This window comes from Malurus melanocephalus, unplaced genomic scaffold (genome assembly GCF_030028575.1).
Source record: "Malurus melanocephalus ecotype Western Australia unplaced genomic scaffold, MMel_1.1 scaffold_74, whole genome shotgun sequence".
NCBI classification, from domain to species: Eukaryota; Metazoa; Chordata; class Aves; order Passeriformes; family Maluridae; genus Malurus; species Malurus melanocephalus.
In genome coordinates, this window is record NW_026623306.1 from 1,417,700 (window position 1) to 1,436,756 (window position 19,057).

At 38.0% G+C, this 19,057-nt stretch overlaps 1 protein-coding gene across 2 annotated transcripts in view; it reads right to left on the reverse strand.

Annotated features, from left to right (window-relative positions):
* Positions 1-19,057, reverse strand: part of ZFYVE9 (zinc finger FYVE-type containing 9) — a 55,296-nt gene that overhangs the window by 21,412 nt on the left and 14,827 nt on the right. For both annotated transcript variants that reach the window (XM_057367035.1, XM_057367036.1), the window contains exons 2-9: positions 17,865-17,969; positions 13,159-13,263; positions 10,324-12,386; positions 6,705-6,804; positions 2,959-3,135; positions 2,451-2,620; positions 1,577-1,700; positions 312-434 (exon numbers count right to left, since the gene is read on the reverse strand). In XM_057367035.1, the coding sequence (XP_057223018.1) occupies positions 312-434; positions 1,577-1,700; positions 2,451-2,620; positions 2,959-3,135; positions 6,705-6,804; positions 10,324-12,386; positions 13,159-13,228 (2,827 nt within the window). In that variant the 5' untranslated portion in view covers positions 13,229-13,263; positions 17,865-17,969. The remainder of the gene's footprint in view (positions 1-311; positions 435-1,576; positions 1,701-2,450; positions 2,621-2,958; positions 3,136-6,704; positions 6,805-10,323; positions 12,387-13,158; positions 13,264-17,864; positions 17,970-19,057) is intronic.

Consider the following 19,057-nt stretch of genomic DNA (forward strand, 5'->3'; position numbering starts at 1 on the left):
AAGCAACCAAAAGAAAATAGGTGATACAATACCCTGCMCTACCAAGCTCTACAGGAGCTTGATCTCTAAACCTGAGACTGGAGGCTCTCAGTCCAATTTATATTTTCTACACAAAATTATCTGTACTGATACCTAAATCACCAGAAAAGGGCCTTTTGCTATTTAACTTATTATGGCTCAGTACAACATWTTCAACCTGAACACATTTTCAGAGACAATCCTACCACACAAAACTGATGCTGTTCCTACAAGTAGTCTAGATAACATTTCCCCTCTCATAAACTAAGACTTATTTAACAGTAAATACTTACAATTTACTATTTTTACCATGGACAGCAAATTAGCATTTAAAACAAATACTAGAGGGTCAGGGCCACCATCCTCCAGCTGCTGCATGACAGAGATCTGAGAAGGTCTCTCTTCCACAGCATAGTCTACAAAAGAAACAAACACAATGAAATCCATAACTTACAGACTCTTCATTATAATCAGATAACCCCATTCTAATGCTTTTTACTGTTTTGATCTTTTAGACAAACACTTATTTAAGCATTRCTGGTTTGACTGATTATTTCCCAGGCTGGTATTTTCAAACTTCAACAGAATTTATGAGATAGCCTCTGTTTATCCTTTAGAAAGCTGCAGCTTGTTTCACAAAACAACTATTTTTCAGTATCAACTGGAGGAGAAAATTGAAATCAAACTGAGAAATGTGTCATGATGGCAACTGAAATCCCAAATGACAAAGAAGTTAAGAATTGTTACTTAAATCACAGTAAGGCTGAAGGGCATCAGTCCTGGACTACCRTGAACAGCAAACACAGGATGGAACAGATTTGTTTTGAAATTAAATGCTGCTCGCATTTTAGTTTTGACAMTATCCTGAAATAAAAGGTTACTTCCAGCTTAACATTAAAAATGAACTGTCAGCAAAATATCTAATAGGAATAGAAAAACCAAAGAAGAGAAAATAAGTAATTCCTGGGATGTATTAAAGGATGTCATGTATCAGACGGTGGAAAGCAATTTCAATAAACAAATACACATTTTCTAATCTTTTAAAAATTAGTTTTCCATTTTCTGAAGCCTCCTCCATTTGGATCCACTATAAGAGGACATCACAATGACTAAAAGCTGCACTGTGGGCAAAGATGTGCAATAGCATTGTTGAATGCAGTGCTTGGGGATGCCTCAGACAGAGCCCCATGTTCCAACAGAATTTCAGAGAAGGGAAGCATGAATATTCATAAGGCTAATTAAAACCTAWCTCTGTGTGAAACATTCCCCACAGTCCGATTAGTGAAGAAATTAGCACATGTTTCTGGACTGAAGTTAATTTTTTGCTTTGTGTTTTACTTGTTGTAGGAATTTCATTGCAAGGTGGGGCTCTTCCTGGATGCTAATGGGAGCAATTGTGCAAAGGAGTGGCCCAACATTTACCCAGGAGAATTTACTGAGAATTCCTTCAAATACTCAGCACATTGCCAGCATCTTTTTTTTTTTTAAATAAACACAGTAGCCATTAGGTTATTGCATCTGCTAAGTATAAAAGCTGGCTGCCAAATTATACCCTCACCTCCTTTTACTCCAGTGGAGATGAGAATTGGAGGCAGACCATCTTCAGGAATCAGATTCATTGCACTGCCAACAGGACTGCCAACCTGAGTTATATTTCCCGAGAATACAGAGGCATTATCAGTCTACAAGAAGCAAACAACAAAGAAGGAAAACATTAAAACAGTAATAATGATAAAAATGTAAGAGCTGCCTGACTAAATTATTACAGATATWGGTGAAGGAGTCTGTGTCTGCTGGAGAAACACAAGCACCAATAATTTGGCTCYGTAACAATAGATGATCATGAAATGACTCCTTTATGTGAACTGTTACTAGAAAATCTGCTTAGAGACTGTATCTCCCCTCTCCAACACCACAAATACCCATTTCTTCACAAATCTTAATGCACCTAAGCCAATTTGAACTTTACTTTGTAGAGTCTCAATTCCACTTACAGGGGAGATGGTGGATTTAACAGTTAGATTTTATCTAACATTTTCCTGCATACACTATTTTGTGACAGAGTATTCTTCTGATCCACACTGTGACAATCTTACTGTTTCAAACTCTTTACTGACCATGAATCACCTTTTTATAAAGCATGGATTTACACAAATATCCTTCACACACTGGCTGTACAGCCAAACAATTGAAAGCCACACAGACAACAGACATTGCTTAGTGCTCTGCTCCAAAACCCTTTATTTCATTTTAAAAATATATGGTTGTTTCAACACAGCAAACATTCAAATAAGGACAACACTTACTATGCAACATATTAAGACAAGCCTGAGCAGATTTCCTACATCAGTCTTACTGCAGTCAGCACAGTAACTCATACACCACTCACAACCAAGGCAAACACAGAATTTGAGTGCCAAACACTCCCTTACTTCTGCAGATAAAGTGTTGTTGGCCATGGGCTTTGATGGATCATGAGACACTGCTAAGGTTCCTGTGGAAGTTGTCCCAGCCACTGTCAGCTTTGCTGCATCGGCAACTTCTCCATTGGGTAATATCCCATCAGCAAACCAAACACGCCTTTGTTCTCTAGGCTGAGCCACTGGAGAGAATGTCAAAAAACAGCGTTTAAGGTCTCACAGCAACACTGGCTAGAAAATTGGAAAATCTGAGTATAAAACAGCAAAATGGAAAAAAAKAAATATAAAATCATGGGCTAGAAGGAACTTAAGACATCACCGAGTGCATTCCCTATGGCAGCACCATGTAAAAACACAACCACTGAGAATATTTACATGTCCTGAAAAGGGTGATATCCCTGCTGAGGGCAGGAACATCACAGCTGGCACTAGGCATTATTTGCAATAGATGAAGTGCAGACATTCTTTCCAATTTCTTACGAATTTTTTCTAAACTGACAGAAAAAGGAAGTGCTCTTACCTTCTGCTCCAGGATGCTTTAGAACTCCCACAGGTACCATGACAGTGGGAGGCGGAGAGCTCAGGGCGCCCGAGGCCTGAGCCTGCTGCAAAGGAGGGATAGTAGAACAGTATTCAGCAGGATTGTTAGGGTTAGGGCTCTGGCTTGAGGCACTCATCATGTTCTCCCAGGCTTGAGCTAAAGCAAACAAAGAACAAGAGCCATGAACACAGAGGAAGGTATCTAACAGTCTAAAACATTGTGTTAAGTTCTCAGATGTTGTCAGTGTGGACCCAAAAATCATTCCACTTCAGGTAACAGCCCAGGGGACKGTAATTAGGCAGGAAAATCCATAGCAGGAAGAACAAATCTGCTGACCCTGGGCAACAGAAATATCAGTCCAGAGAGAAGTATTTTCTGAAAATTTTAACAATACACTTTGACTTGAGTGATGCTTAGTTCCTCATGCCTCATTTTGTTTCTTCTTCAAAGATTTAATTGAAAACAGTCAATGCATACATAAATATGTATATAAAAATATATCACGCCACATGGACAGGCATTCCTACAAGAAATGTTTCATAACCCACGGAACACTTGAGCAGATTTATCTTTCATTTATGATAAAAAACACCTTGCATTTCTTTGTGTCCAGGACAGCTTAGTATAGATCGACAACTTTTACTCTTAATTGTAAAAAAAAACCCCTTATGCTACTAATTTGGAAGGCATGATTTGAACCTAACTCAATTGACTACACAATAACCAATAAATCTTCTTTGTCAACAACATCTACCATACAAAAATCTYCTCCAGTGAGCAAACCAGACTCTCTCCACAGTACTGCTTCTTTTTCACCTCTAAGGAAGTTTTGTAGCAAGATACCAGAAAGTTCCTGTGTGCTTGCAGCCAGAACCATATTAGTATGATACAAATAAATGCATTCTTTGAGTCAGGTGCCTAAGCTCTCAGAGCATGTACATCTTTGGGTTCCTTCTGCTATGAATTGTTAGAAAACCAAGGTGGAGATAACAAGGCCAAAAAAACTCAAACAGAACTCAACAGAACGTAAACCATCCTGCTTTCTCCCATCAACCTGCAAAACCAAGAGTGAAATGCCTGCCAATGTAAAAGGTRCTGACATTCCAGTTGAGAAAATTGCTTGAACTGAAGCACTTTTCAAACTGCAATTCTGTATCAGTTATAGTTGAAGTCCTGAAAGAGGAAAGTATTAAAAATGCACCAAGTTACATGTCTAAGACCCCTTTATTAGAAAAGTCATAGCACAGTAAAAGAACATTCTGAAAGCCTTTTTTAAATCGAGCAAAGTGCCAAGTCAGCAGATCTACCAATTGAAAATACTGTAAAAATAGCACTGGAAACTGATGAAACACATTGCATGGCCATGGAGGAGTGCCAGAAAACACACAAMCCTCCCCCCACACCCCACTGAAACACAAACCAGGTACAGAGCAATCAAATGAAATAACTCCTTTTACAGTTCCTACCCCCAGTTCCAAGACTGTGCTAAGATTAATGCTTAACCTGCTGCACTAACAGGGACAAAGCCCCAAAACCTGCACTGACAAAGGAGGATCAGGAGRGGTGGGACACAGTCAGGTGAACCAAGAAGTAACTTCAAACCCCACCACAAAGCACTGCAGCAGGGACAGGACAGAGGGAGCTGGGACAAGCACAGCACGGGCCCTGGAATGAAGCAGGCACTGGTGTCACTGTGCCACTGCCATCAACGTGCATCTGTCCTGGCAACAGGACAGAGAGGCTCTCAAAAGGAAATCATTATAATATCATCAGCTTTATTATCTTTTTCAAACAACACTTTGGTTTCAACTGAAATATTTTCAGATTTTTCCCTTCCCCCAGATGAAAATTAATCCTACTCACTACCACAACATGCCAGCTGTCTTTTGCCATGTGTATTTGTAACTCCTTGCTCTTATACACCATGAAATGTGTTCATTTCTCCATCCCAAAATGTAACATTTTAGAACCCCTTCAGTATCATTACTAAGACTCATTTTTAATTTCTAGATATTACAATTTCCTGTCACCTTACATATCTGGCCTAGAGTAAAGAATTATTAATAATTAAAACCTACCACTGCACACTGATTAATGTTTAATATTTTTGAAACATTCCATCTTTTTGAATTTTTTTTTTGAGAAAATTATTTCTGTTTAATAACTGATACTGTCTACTAATTTTGGATTCTCATTTCAAGACTGATCGCTCAGCTACTTCCAACCAAACGTGAACCRATACTCAACTTCTTTGGAGAAAAAAATAAAGCTATGAGCTTAAGCTTAGTGTTTTAGTTTAAATGTTCAACAAAATAACAGATCTTTCTGAAAACAGCCCAAATAATCCACTATGCAGTAATATGTAAAGATACTGCCAAAATAACTTTGTGTGAGTGCTGACACAAAGCACAGTTTTCCTAACTAATTCTTGGTTAGAATCTTTGGTAAAAGTCTCCAAAGTTTAGCTAAATAATTGCAGAGATGGAGATTCCACGATGAACTATCCTGATAATTATTAAAGTTGAGTATAACAATGACAAGTTTACATTTAGAGCCTGAATTTGCCTGACTTCTTTCTACCTTCTACATGTCAGAGTGCATCTCTCAGACCTTCCTCTATAACTGAATTACCTTGTGGTGCCCAGTTTCAGTGACACAGACAGATATTTATACCCCAGGACCAAGAYACCCATTCACCCTCCCACTAATAAACCAAAGTGCCTGGAATTTCTCACAGTGAGACRGGTCATCTCATGATTTAAGCACTCACATGGGTCCTCTCTCAACCCAATCCAATTTCTCTGCCTCCTCAATTCAAGACCTAAAAACTGAACATTGAGTCTTCCAGCAACAGCTGTCTCAGTGTCATGGGCACAAGTAAAGGGGGCAGACCATCCCCCAGAGGTAACTGCCAATGTGGGAACTTCTGGAAATGTTCAGAGGCCTCAAGACACAGTGGTAAGAATGCTGTGTTTGCCCATATTTACAGCACAGCTCTAAAGCGTTTATGCAATAAAGGACAAGATCAAAAATACATTCCACAGGCCTCTGGTCAAAACCAGCAGAGATTTTCCTTACACAGAGCAGAGGTAGCAGATCTTTTTAGTCCTACTTGTTAACTTCAGAATTTCTTGTGATCTCTCCCCTGTGTCCCATGTTCTCACCAGGCTTTTAGACACTTCACCATCCTGGCACTGACAGACTCCAGTAATGCACTAAATTAACAATTTAAGCTCAGTTGTCAACGTTTATGGAGCTGTTTTTAGACAACGTCTCCTACTTGAGCACCAAGGAGTTAAGAAGAAAGAGGAGCTGGATTAATTTGTGGATAAATACTCCTTTCCTAATCTCCTATGGTGCATAATCTAGAACAGGCACAACTGCATTACTCTCCTCTTTGGCATTCCATAGAAATGTGTAACAGGTTATCTACTCAGACAACAAAGGCTAGAGTACACTTCTGAATTACCAGCAAAAAACAGCCAAAAGTCACAGTTTTTGCAATACTGTAGAGCACTTACAAATGAAAGCTTTCAAGCTCACTGCAACCTTACCAGTTTTTCTGCTCTTCACAGGGATTCCACGCCAGCCTCTCAAGCACCTTTATTATTTTAGAATACTTACCCATACAAATAAAGTATTTTGATTTATTCTTTGAAATACCCTCACTGCAGCTCCACACAAAGCCGGTGAAGTGCCATGTGTGGGATTCTCTCCCCACTCACCATTCATCAGCACTGAGTGGCAGATCACACACACTCTGGCTTCCTTTCGGTCCATGTACAGCAGTTTGCACTTGAGGCTACAGCACGCAGCACAAAACACCTGCAACACAGGGGAAACTGCTCAGGTGTGTGCACAAATATGGGACAAACTGAGGAGTCTGGGCAACTGAGCATCTGCAGAGCTCTTGACATCAAAATACACAGGTAAAAAAAAATCAGTATTTTCCCATTAAAGCCACAGAGACCAATACCAACCCAGGATGCCTGTCTTCCTAATCCTGATGAAGTATTTTCTGAACACATAAATGCATCCTGYCCCATTACTGCACTGTGGTGTTGTTAAAATTTGTCTGGCATAAATGACAATGGGTAATAAATACACATTACAATCCCTCATAGAATTAACAATTTGGGAATTAACTTCAGTCTTAGAAAAAGCATGAGTACTTCCTAGAATTAAATATGTTTCAATGCACAAGAATGCTATACATATATATATTAAACTGGTATGGCATAGATTAATTCAAACTTAATTCTTTGCAGCAGCACAATTCCTCTACATGGAATTGGACATTAGGAGGAACTTTTGAACATCAGGRGTGATTAGACATYGCAATGGGCTGCCCTTGGTTCARGCAGAACAGCAATTATYAAAATGTTTTAAGTGTTCAACATATATATACATTATATATACATTATATATACATTAYACATCTGCAATATACATTATTATGATCTACAATGCTTTCTAAATAAAAAAATTACTCCACCACTTCAGCAGCATTATGTCTGTAATGTAGACATGAAACTACTTAGCCTAACTACATTTCAACCAAGTTAAAGATCACACCAAATTATGACTAYTTTGCAGCCTGTTACTTGCAGGTTTTTAGCAGCAAGTGTTTAAAATAGCAAATATAAGTTCTGAACTCAACAAGAGAGCTGAAAATCAAATGTGCAGAAAGCTCACCCATGTCTCATTAAAACCAGTTTTAACGTTTTCTAATTATGACAGCTCAAACATTTCAAAAATAAAATATAATTAAGTATTCACTGGCACTTTTAATGCAAAGATAAAATCCACCCTTTCACATACATGAAAACCTTAAAAAAAAACCAAAGCAAATGTACTTTACAAATCTGATTTCTGCACTYACACCTTAACCCAAGTTACAAGTATTCTAGGGAATATTAATAACAACATCACAGCATATTTTAGAGACATTTGACACCGTTTCAGTTCTCTGGGCAAAACTTCCAGTCAAAAGTTCATTCACTATTGAACATGGAAAAATCAATGTCATCAACCATAAATGAAAGACCAACACAAATTAATATCTAATTTAGGACCCTTTTTCAAACAAGACATTGTGCATACATGAAAGCTCCCAAACACAATGATTTAAATATTAAAAGATAAAATAGAAACAATGACAGGACACCCCACCTCCTCTCTCAGGCTGCATCTTGAGCAGCAGTAACGCAGAGAACACAATCCAGCACAACTGACAAACCAGACTTGTTATTAACAATCACCAAGTCATTATCTCAGTATATCATGCTATAAAAAGACAACAGAGCAGTGTCAAAGCAGGTTTTTGTAYTGCTAGGGTTTTCAGGTTCACAAGGAGTTGTTAAAGCATTAGTTGCTAGGAGAATTGGTGATTTTTAAAAAAATATTTTAGAGGAAAAATATAGTTTTGTCTATCAGGAAAAAAGATCACATACAAAATTTCTGGTTTTCCTATCAAGGATGATGATTTCATCTGACAATAAAAAGTACACAAATACATAACATATAATTTATGARTGTGTTCGCACACATTTGTCAGGTTCTTAATTTTAACTCAAAAACTTAATTTACTGTAAGAGTATTACTTTCTACCAATCCAAATGGCTCATATCATCCATTAACTTTGCAATTATTATCCTGAAATTAAAAACCRAGCCAGACCTCCCAATTGCCACTCAACTATTTTTAAATGCAGTGTTTATTCCCAAATGAAACAGACACATTCACCCCTAAGAAAATAATTTTCATGATGCTAATAAAGCTTAAAAAGAAACTGTTGTGCTAAACCTTGTGTTCAAAATATTTAATCCCATGACTTCTCAGAAACAAATAACTGCGAGAGCTGAAGACACGGTCTCCCCAGTTTTTTTAAGTGAGTTTCAGGTTTAATGGTGGAAGCATCCCTGTTACCTACACCACACGTAGTGCAGAGGATGAGCTCTGGGATGGGGATGATGACCAGAACACAGGAACAGAGAGCTGAGAATTGGGATTTCTCAGGCCACTGCAGCCACGTTCATCACAGCTTGTCTGTGAAAGTTTTGGTCTGCCTCTGCCCAGAATTGTTACAGGAATTAAGGGCTGTAAAGCAATTTGCAGTAAGTGCTACGCATTATTTGACTTACACTGATCCTTAGCATTTATTAATGAGTCCTTTCTRCCACATCTTTTGGCTGCACTTGTGCAAATTTGGCCCAGACAAACATTAGCTAACAAAAGCTTCTAAAAACAATCCATTCTAAGTCTACTGAGGCAGTTTGTCTACTGAGCAGAGGGATTTTTTTATTTTATCCATTTCCCACATGTAATTGAAAAAAACCCATTGGCACTGGTGGCTCTTCTCCAGGTTTGTCAGAAGAATGTAAAAAAAGAAATAAAAACCACATGGAAATTGTTGGCCTCGCTCCATCATTGCATGTTTTTTCCATTTACAGATATTTTCATTTTCTGCATTCATTTGTAAAATTCAGGGCTTCAGCTGTGACAGAGAAGGAATTAAAACCAGGCAATAAATTTGTTTAAAATACAAAAATAAGTAGAAAGTGTAACTGCACATGAAAGTTGAAGTCATATTTGTTCAACTCAAAAAAAACTCAGACCCCTAAAAAACAGTATAAGTTAACATATCAAAGCTAAAATCATGGACAATGATGAATTTGTGTTCACCTGGATGGCACATACATAAAATTTTAAAAAACCCTCAACAACAAARTATTTCTTACATAACAAAAAGTGATGCTTTATGCTTTAGTTGTCTTCATTATGAAATTTCTCACCATACATCAGATTACAGTTAATTTACKTTTTTTCCCCCAGGAGCAAATGTATGTTTAAAAACATGTTAATATTATTTAAAACAACGTAAGCAATATGAGAAAAGTTATTAAAGAAGACTGAAACGAACAGAGTTTATCGGCCCTGTAAACCAGCAGGAATGCCAGCATTCCAACAGCCCACTCCCAATGCACAAGTTTGTTTCAGTAACTTTCATGGGATTATTGATACAGTCATTTCTGTAAAGCAGTTCCCTGCATTTAGTCATTTTATAAGAGACATAAACTCAAGGATGATGAACATTGCAATCAACAAATACAACTGCTCATAAAGGCTAATAACAATTAGTTATTCTTTATTAGAACYCTAAATAGATCAGAGCTCAGAAACTCCCATTTTTGCTTCACTCACACACTTTTTAGGAAGAGATGTTGTAACTATATCCAGTCACTTAGAAAGCCCTTTGATGAGATGTTGATGTTGAGATGTTGATGTCCTGTTGTACCAGGAAAAAAAGGGTGCTTTGAGCTTATTGACAAAATACGAACTTACCTTCCCRCAGGCTCTGCAATGGTGCCTTCTTTTGGTGAATGTAAATCTGGCCTCACATTTCATACAGTTTGGTGCTTGAGAATCTGGAACCCACACTGGAGCCACCTCACCCAAAGTCGTAAAAGGTTTTCTGGCTKGAGCTCCAAACTGACCAGCTCTGAGATCATTATCTGGACTATCTGGGGCTACTGCAAGGCACGAACTATTAGACACTCCAGATTCATACTCATCCAAATGTTCCCCATTAGAACCAGTACCAGAGGCATTTGAAGATGTTTCACCAGGAAACGTGTCTGCTGTATCCCCTAACTGTGTCTTACCAAAGACATTTTTGTTTTTACTATTACCTCCACAATTTGGGGGAATAACGTCATTTTGTAAGTGGTCCGATAATGGCTTCGGAATCTGCAGTTTCAGATTTGTGGGTTGCTTAGGTCTTGCACCACCAAAAGGAACACTGATATATTGCAGATTRGTCACTGGTTTTGGTGAAGTTTGCCCTTGCATGGATGAAACCTGACTACAAAGATTATGCAAATAATTTTTCTTTATGTGGTCACCAGTGCTGTTTAAAATAAGACCGCTCCCGTCTGTGGTCTCATTTCCTCTCTGTTCATAAACATTAGTGTAACATTCTGACTTGCTCTCCTCAATCTCCTTTTCCTCTGTWACCGAGTCTTCCTTGGAGGGTAAAGTCTTTGGAACATGAGCAACAACTGGGTTCTGCATTCCATAGGAATCACAACCATTAGACAGAGAGCTTGCTGCTGATGTAGCCATCACATCAGAGAGACCAGACCCTTCAAGCTCATCTGTACCAGACCCTTTTAAGTCTATGCCTGCCTCCAACAYCCCATCTCCATCTTCGTTGCTATTACCACATGCATCATCAGGCTGTTTGGTCTGCAAAAGTCTTTCATTCTCTCCTAGAGTTTGCTTATTATTCATCTCATTCAACTTTGTCAGTTCCCAATTAGTCATCTCCTGAGATTCTGGGTAACATTCTGCCATGCTGTGCAATTCCGTTGTGCCGAGATTTTTATCACATTCAATGACTTCGCTTTCAGTGGCACTAACATCCTCTGCAACACATTCCTTGTAACTGCCACTTCCAGCCACGTTGGGTTGACAGGTTTCAGTGAGCCCAGATAGCCTAGACTGCAACTGCTGGGTTGTTTCCTGTTCTACAGTTAAGCTCCCACTACTGGAACCACAAGAGTTTTTAGCTTCTAGATCTGCTATCTGAGGAATGGCTTTACTAGTGAAATTTTCAACTGATGCACAATTTTCTTGCATTTGAGCAGTACCATCAACTGGTCTCTGTAAGAGAGTCACTGCATTGATCCCTGCAGTTGTAGCTTCTGAACAYAGCGAATCTTTACTCATATTAAAATCCTCCTTTAATCGAGAGGAGGGACAYGCAGCAGTCAGGCTTTCAGATGAAGCATTAATCAAATGACTTACAGAGTCATCTTCAGTGCACAGCCTGTTTACCTGCTTTTCCGTATCTATGTCCTTTTCTGTGGATCCATTTACAGTAACACTAAACTGGTCACTCTGTCGGTTTTCATTATCCAGTGTAAAGCTAATAGAGTCCATTAGGGACTGACTGTTGWAATTTGTACAATCCACCACATCACCACTTTGTAGTGCTCTTCTGTCACAGTTGTGCATGACTGCCACCACTAGCACATTTTTCTCCTCTGGCAAACAACCTGTATTTCCACATTTCTTTTCTCCTGCTTCCACAGAGTTACACTGATCATCCCGATTACTATTTCTTTTAATCAATTGATCATCTGCTGCTGCCTGATCATCAATCCACATGACTGGGGTCTCTGGGCTTATGCTAAAATCCTTTCCATTAGCACAGTGATCCCCTCCTCCTGTTGGTGTAGTCACTGAATGGGACAAGGAGAAAGACTTTAATCTCTGCTGACATTCATTAGGAGTTGTAGCTTCATTAACGTTGGCCCCGGTCGAGTTGAACGACAGGCGACGAGAAGGAGGATCTAGAATCTGATTCCACTTTGCACCCAGCAGTGTAGGTGAAACAGCGGCATCTGAAAAGGGGTTTAAAAAAGAAAATTTACGGTCATGTTAAAAGCTACAGGTCCCACTAATCCTGCTGCATTAGAGTGCCTCAAATATAAATGCAGAGATGTTCAAAYATGGGCACAAAAATGAAGCTCACCAGCCATAACCAACATCCTTGGTCAACCATTAATAGYRTAATTYCATAATGTTTCTGGAACTCAAGAARTTTAGAGCTACCCCAATTAGTATCAGGTTGAATTTGCAAAAGCAACTTTAAAGTATTGATTAATATATSTTAGACAGCTAGAAGTGCCCAGAAAGATTCTCACCCCCATAAAATGTTCAACTTCCTTGACAGCAAAGAATTACCAATTAGACTAAGCGAAAAATGTAGKGCTTTGAACATGATAACCTTCATTATATGATTTATGTGACCTAATAAAACATTTCTGCAAAAGAGGCTTAAAATAAGTTTTGCCTGATTTGTTTAAAATAAATTATTTAAATATTGCTACAGAGACTAAGCTTCACAGAACCTTTCTTTAAAAGTGCACGGCACATTTGTTATTAAAAGAGTGAGAAATTTTACAAAGGTAAACAAGATGAACAGAAGCAGAAGAGAACTCTAAGAAATGCTGAAGAAAACAAACCATGCAAAATTAACAGATTTTTTTTGTAAATTCTGAGATTAATTTGCAACTCAAACCCACAAAGGGTATCACASATCTCYCCCCTTCAGTACTGTTCTCTGTAGAAAACATCTGATGTACAGCTACAATCTTGTTCAAAATGACTCACCTTCGTTTTGTTCAAATTCATCTAAAACCTTATCGAGGTTATATGCCTCTGCTTGGAAATAGTTCTCCATTTGTCAGGGAACRACCACTGGATTCTTGTCTGAACCTGCCAGAGAACAAATTACAATCAGATGCTTAACCTTCAGTCAGCGGTGTTCCACTATATATTGTCCTGATTTAAGGGAAAAAGTYCTTTGTAAATCAGATTTTGCATACATTACAGACATAAATCAAGATTATTTTCCAGGAATAAAAATTATTTGCGTGCTTAAACTTGCTTAATTCAGATTAACAACCTCTCCAAACTTGCTCAGGATTTTATTACCTCAAGTCTCCCACATTAATGTGTCTGGTTATCAGGATTACCAAAATGGTAAGAGCAAAACTGCTCTGACACCAGTCAAAGAAAAAAAAAAGGAAGTCTAGAAAACCAGAAAGGCCAAATAACAAACCTGAAGATCTGACTTTCAGATCTGTGCATCCACAAATTAGTTCACGTGGCTTTGAACAAGTAGCTTAAACTCCCTGTGCTTCTGATTTTTTAATGTACAGTAGGCTAGCAGTATTCTGTGTCACTCCTCATTTCCCTCGAGATGCTTCAAAGATTCATACTTGTAAAAGTTGTTAAGGGACTTAATGGGTGTTACTTGAATTGTGCTACCTCTTAAAATGTCTGCTTTAATAATCCTTGTTTCCCTGAAAGGCAGCCACTGGAAATCTAGCAAAATGCACTGAAGTAAATAGTSTCATCAAAAGATAATGCTCTTGGGSTAGAAAAAAAGATGACAAGGGAGAAATGATGAAAAAAACCCAAAAGTAAAGCCAAAAACCCAACCGTGAATCATTACATAACTACCTTCACATAATAAGTAATATTTTGCCCTAACAGCAGTAACATGGACCTCACTACCAAAGTCTTGTAGCAACAAGACACCCTGATTCATTTTTTCCAAACATTCGCTACCAGCAAAGACATTTTCASTGGGAAATGTGTGCCATAACCTATAAACCAAAGAGAGACCTTGAGTTGATCTGTTCTCTGAACATCATCCAAAACAGCCTTATTCTCTTCAGAGATGGCTTTCACTGCTGTGAAATAAGGCAATGGAGGAGGAGAGGGTGAGAACCTTGTTTTGCAGCAGGAAGCAGSATTAGACCTGACAGCTCAATTAAAAATCTGCTTTTTTATACCACAGATACATCACAGGAAGTTTCCAATTTCAAACAATACCTTACCATTATCCCCACAGTATCCAGATTTGAGGARAACGTCAACCACCCTAATTTCCATTACTACAACATTTTGTTCTTACCAATTTACAAATTATAAATATTTACTGTACAAGAGTTTTGTATTTATTATGGGCAACAGCTGCAATTAGGGTATTGATAGAAAAAGACGTGCATTAAAATATCACAATATGCAGAGTTCAAATTTTCAAGGTCAACTTAAAATTTGATACATGGTTGTTTCAAAAGGTGAACATGACACAACATAAATACATTGTTAGTTAATGTAATCAGACTAAGGCATGTGTTAAAAGTTATATACAAAGCTAGTTTTAAAGAAAATGAATCTAACAGTAACTTAGAAYTGCAATAAGCATCAACAGAAAAAACACCATATGAAAAATAATTCAGAGATAAACTGGACTTGTCATTTTACTCCCAGGTTTGTCCTCTGTTCTGGGATTTTAGATTAACTCCTTCTGCAAGGAAAAGAGATGATTTGCTGTATCACTTACTGTGCACAGATGCACAGATCAGAACAYAAGCAATGGAAAAGCTGCTCACCTGGATCACAGGCTGCATTTCAGGAGTCTCAAAAAGTAARACTGTTTTGTACAAAATACCACACAATTTCACATCCATTTATGATGTACTTCATTTACATTATAATGGTAACATTGCTCCTAGCAAACAATTGATGAAGACACACATAATTATTCCTAGGCAAAGTCCTGCCACTAAAGTCAATGATGCAAAGAGTATTTGTCAGTGAAGCACTGCAATACTGAAATATGTCATAAAAAATTTTTGTGCTCATGAGTTCCAACTGAAGAGAGAAAAGACCTTTTATATCACTATTGTTATYTCACTTACTGATGTACCAGGATATATGGAGAACCTTTTATTTTTAAACTCACAGTCACTAAGCTGACAGCCACAGTAAATGAGATCTCATTGTCTGTGCAGTAGGTATTTCTCAGAAAAGGTCAGCTGCAAATCATCAGGCCTACCATCTAAAATTATTATTATTATTATTATATRAAAGAACACAACAACCCCCCAAGCTTTCCTGCAAGTTTCTGCCAAGGGCAAATCACACTGCCAAATCCACAGATGTCCTTAATGCCCTCTCCTCTGTCTGACAGTGAAGGAGGACGAGTACTCATGTTCCTAAAAGATACCAGCAAGGCTTCCTGATTGTCAGCAACTCACATATTTGCCAGTTGAAGATCTAATGCTTCAACTCTCCACAGCAAGCAAATCAAGATCAAAMCAAAAAATAAAATGCTGTAACACAGCATGCTGTAATAATTGGGTAGCTGTTTTCCCTGTGGTTTAGAATCTAATTTTATTTTGAATATTTTTATTAAATACCYAAGCTAAATAAAAAGCATGTTATTTTACAGGTCTTTTGAAACTTTTGATTACGACTCATATGGACCACTACAAAAGTTTGGAAGGTTTTTAAAATTATTCTAATCCCAAAGTTCCTCTCAGCACAATGGTTGGCATGACATTTTTAAAGGATCCTTAATAGCTGTGAAACTCTATGTAGTATTGCTCAAATATCCTTAGTCATGGAGAGAAGGTGATGAGCAAACACACAACTTAAACTCTGGAAAAGGGAAAATAAAAATATGAGCAAAACAGAAAGAAATTTTAGCAGTAATTCCAGGTGTATACCAYCAATTACATACTGTTTTACTTCCTAAAACAGTATATATTGGGATGAGCAATATGAAGGAGAGGATTTTGTACCAGTGCAAGGAAAAGGAGACATAAACCACCAATGAGTAAAAAAACAGAAAATGTTTTTTTTTTCAAAAATACAGTCCTCCATGCAAAGATTTGGCAGAAAAGACTAATTAGGGAAAAAATGGTAAAATTTTACATTTTATTTAACTCTGTATGCAAAAGAGTTTAACACAATGGTTACCACCCACTGGTATAGTAAGTCCAGAAACCAAGATCACTTGTTACCCATTGCAGAGTCATCTTCTGTCTTTCAGGGCAAAGAGCTAACTAAAACATGCAGCCTGTCAAATCAGATTATTTTCAAGCTCCTGTTGGATCACAGATCATGCATAATTCAGAAACTGTGTTTTACTTATCAATTTCTTCATAACAACACCATGGGCTTATCATCATCTTCACTTCTAAAACTTAAGAACTTAATTCCATGAAGCTCACATGGTCTAGTCTCCCTTGRTGTCTAAATATAAAGGTGCATGTAGCAGAATGTGTGTGTCATATGTACCCAGAATTACTGCCCTTGTCATCACAGCATTCAGACATAACACAAACTTCAGCTGAATAGTGGGGGAGGGAAGGAGACAAGTGAAGGACAGAAAAACCTCCCTTAAAATTAAGCATTGTTCTGAACAGGTCTAGCCTTGGAGACTGGCTCTAAAGACAGCTCAGCTATCCCACAAACCAGCTTGCTCTGGGGAAAAAGCTGTACCAAGACTGGCCTTGTGTTCTACCTGCAAAGCAGCCACACTCGTGCTTGTGTTGGTCTCTAGGATAAGGAATTATGTAACTCATGATCTTCTGCACTGCACAGCCTAAATTTTCCTCGAGATGTTTTCACCACAGGAACTGACAGCCTTTAGGCTTTCAAATGGTCTTTAACAGTGGATGATCAGCACACAATCATATTAAAATACTGTAATAAAAAATGCACTGAAAGGAAATAATACTGCATACAACTACAGGCCTCACAGCAAAGGCCTAAAAACCAGGGAGTGTGTAAAGAACCAGAATAAGATCTCTCAGGATTTTCTGTGATGCTGTCCTGTGGAGATACTCTTCCAGTATCAGTGAACCTCCACATTGCAGCAATCTCTTACTAAAGAAAATGCTCAAATAGAGTCCTCACAAAAAATACCCATTAAAAGCTCCTAAGATGRAAGTCACAAAGGGCATGATTAAACTGAAACCAAGCATTGTTCATTCATCCTGATAAAAATCAGACATCCATAAACGTCRTTTTCCCATAGCATGATAGCACGGAAGTACAGATGGACTGGACAGACTGATTTATCAGATCCAGTGCTCCTGAAGACTTCCTTCAAGCCCAACAAACAATGGTCAAGTGCACATCTTGTTCCAGCTCCCTTCTGCRATCTGTGTATTACCTGTCCCTGCGAGTCAGTCACCTCTGCTGTAATGAACAGTTTGTTCAGAGTTGAGCAATAGCTTTATTTAGAACTGATGAGATCTGTCTACAGCACAGCCTGAGAAAAAAAGACTTGCCCACCTTCCCCCTCTCCCAAACAAAGTAAGATACAATCTTTGCTCTAAAAGAAGGCAATTACTCAGTAAAAACACTAAAAATACTCCATCGTGTTCTATATAACAGATACATCCATGTACAAAGGAGTATGTACATRAATGCATATCCACAAGAATACATAAAAAGCATTTCAGGTAGAGAACTCTAAATCATTATATTCTGAAGCAGAACTTGTCTCTTACCTTTTTCTCTTATTCATATGTTAAGAAACACATGACCYTGTGCCTTCTCATGATGACTGCAGMACAACCAGCCAGTTCTGCTGAATCAGGGTGTTCCACTTGATCCTAGAAGGAAAATACARACATGTATTTTATGATTGGTAATTCTGCCACAAAACATGGTTTTTTTCAACACATGGCTGCAGCTAGCACCGGCGTAYTTGGCAAATGCTGCAAGCTTCAAATGACTTGGATTACATCTGCAGCTTTAAATTCAGGGATGTGTGCACTATGCCACCATTGCTCTCCAACAGTCCAGTGAAAAATGCTGCTACTAAAAAGCACATTGCTACCTACCTGTTGTTATTATTCTTCATTTAACTGTAAACCCTCAGTGTAACATAGCATCTCCAACTGTCCTTGTCTTCCTGGTGACCTTGACTGTAACAATTTATAAAACTAGCCTCTGAAATCAATTCTATTATACTACAATAGGCCTTCCAAAAATAAAGAGCTAGTAGCTTTGATACTCAACAGAAATTCACAGCCCTCTGAATTCTGTAAACTGTATTCATCAGCTTCCCACTGRTTTTGTTCCAGCTAAACAAGTGATTTTGTCTTCAAATTATTCCCCCTACAATCTTAGGCTCCCTTCATTTCCTAAAGGTTTCTTCTCACAAAACCCACATTAGCATCAACCATCAATGGAAGGGAAGACGCAAAAGAAAAAAAAAAAAGAAGTCATCTGAAGAAACTTTTGTTCTTCAATCCACAGCATTTCTATAGGTCGGGTGCTCATTTTCCCAAGCTGCATCCTAACAGTCAATGYAGCTCAAAAGTCCAACACAGCCATGGGCAGAGAAAACAGAAACTGGTTTRTGACAAACAGTGCAAAAAGAAAAGGAATGAGGTATGTTAAATTCTTGTTCTAAGGTTTGCTAGCAATGGCACTTTGACCTGTTAGGTAGTTGAGTATTTATTAGTGCTCTGATGAAGCTGCAACRTATGTTAGGAAAAAATCTTCAAACCCCAGCAAAATGAACAGCTAAAAAAAAAAAATCAGTTCTCCATGCATGAAAGCAATATCCAGTGTTACACTAAATTTTTCTCAGTATTGTTTATTATTCTTTTCAGAAATAAGCTACAGTCATAATTCCAGGAAACTAATGAACTGAACAGTGGCACTCTGAGTAGTACTGTTTCCAAATTCACAA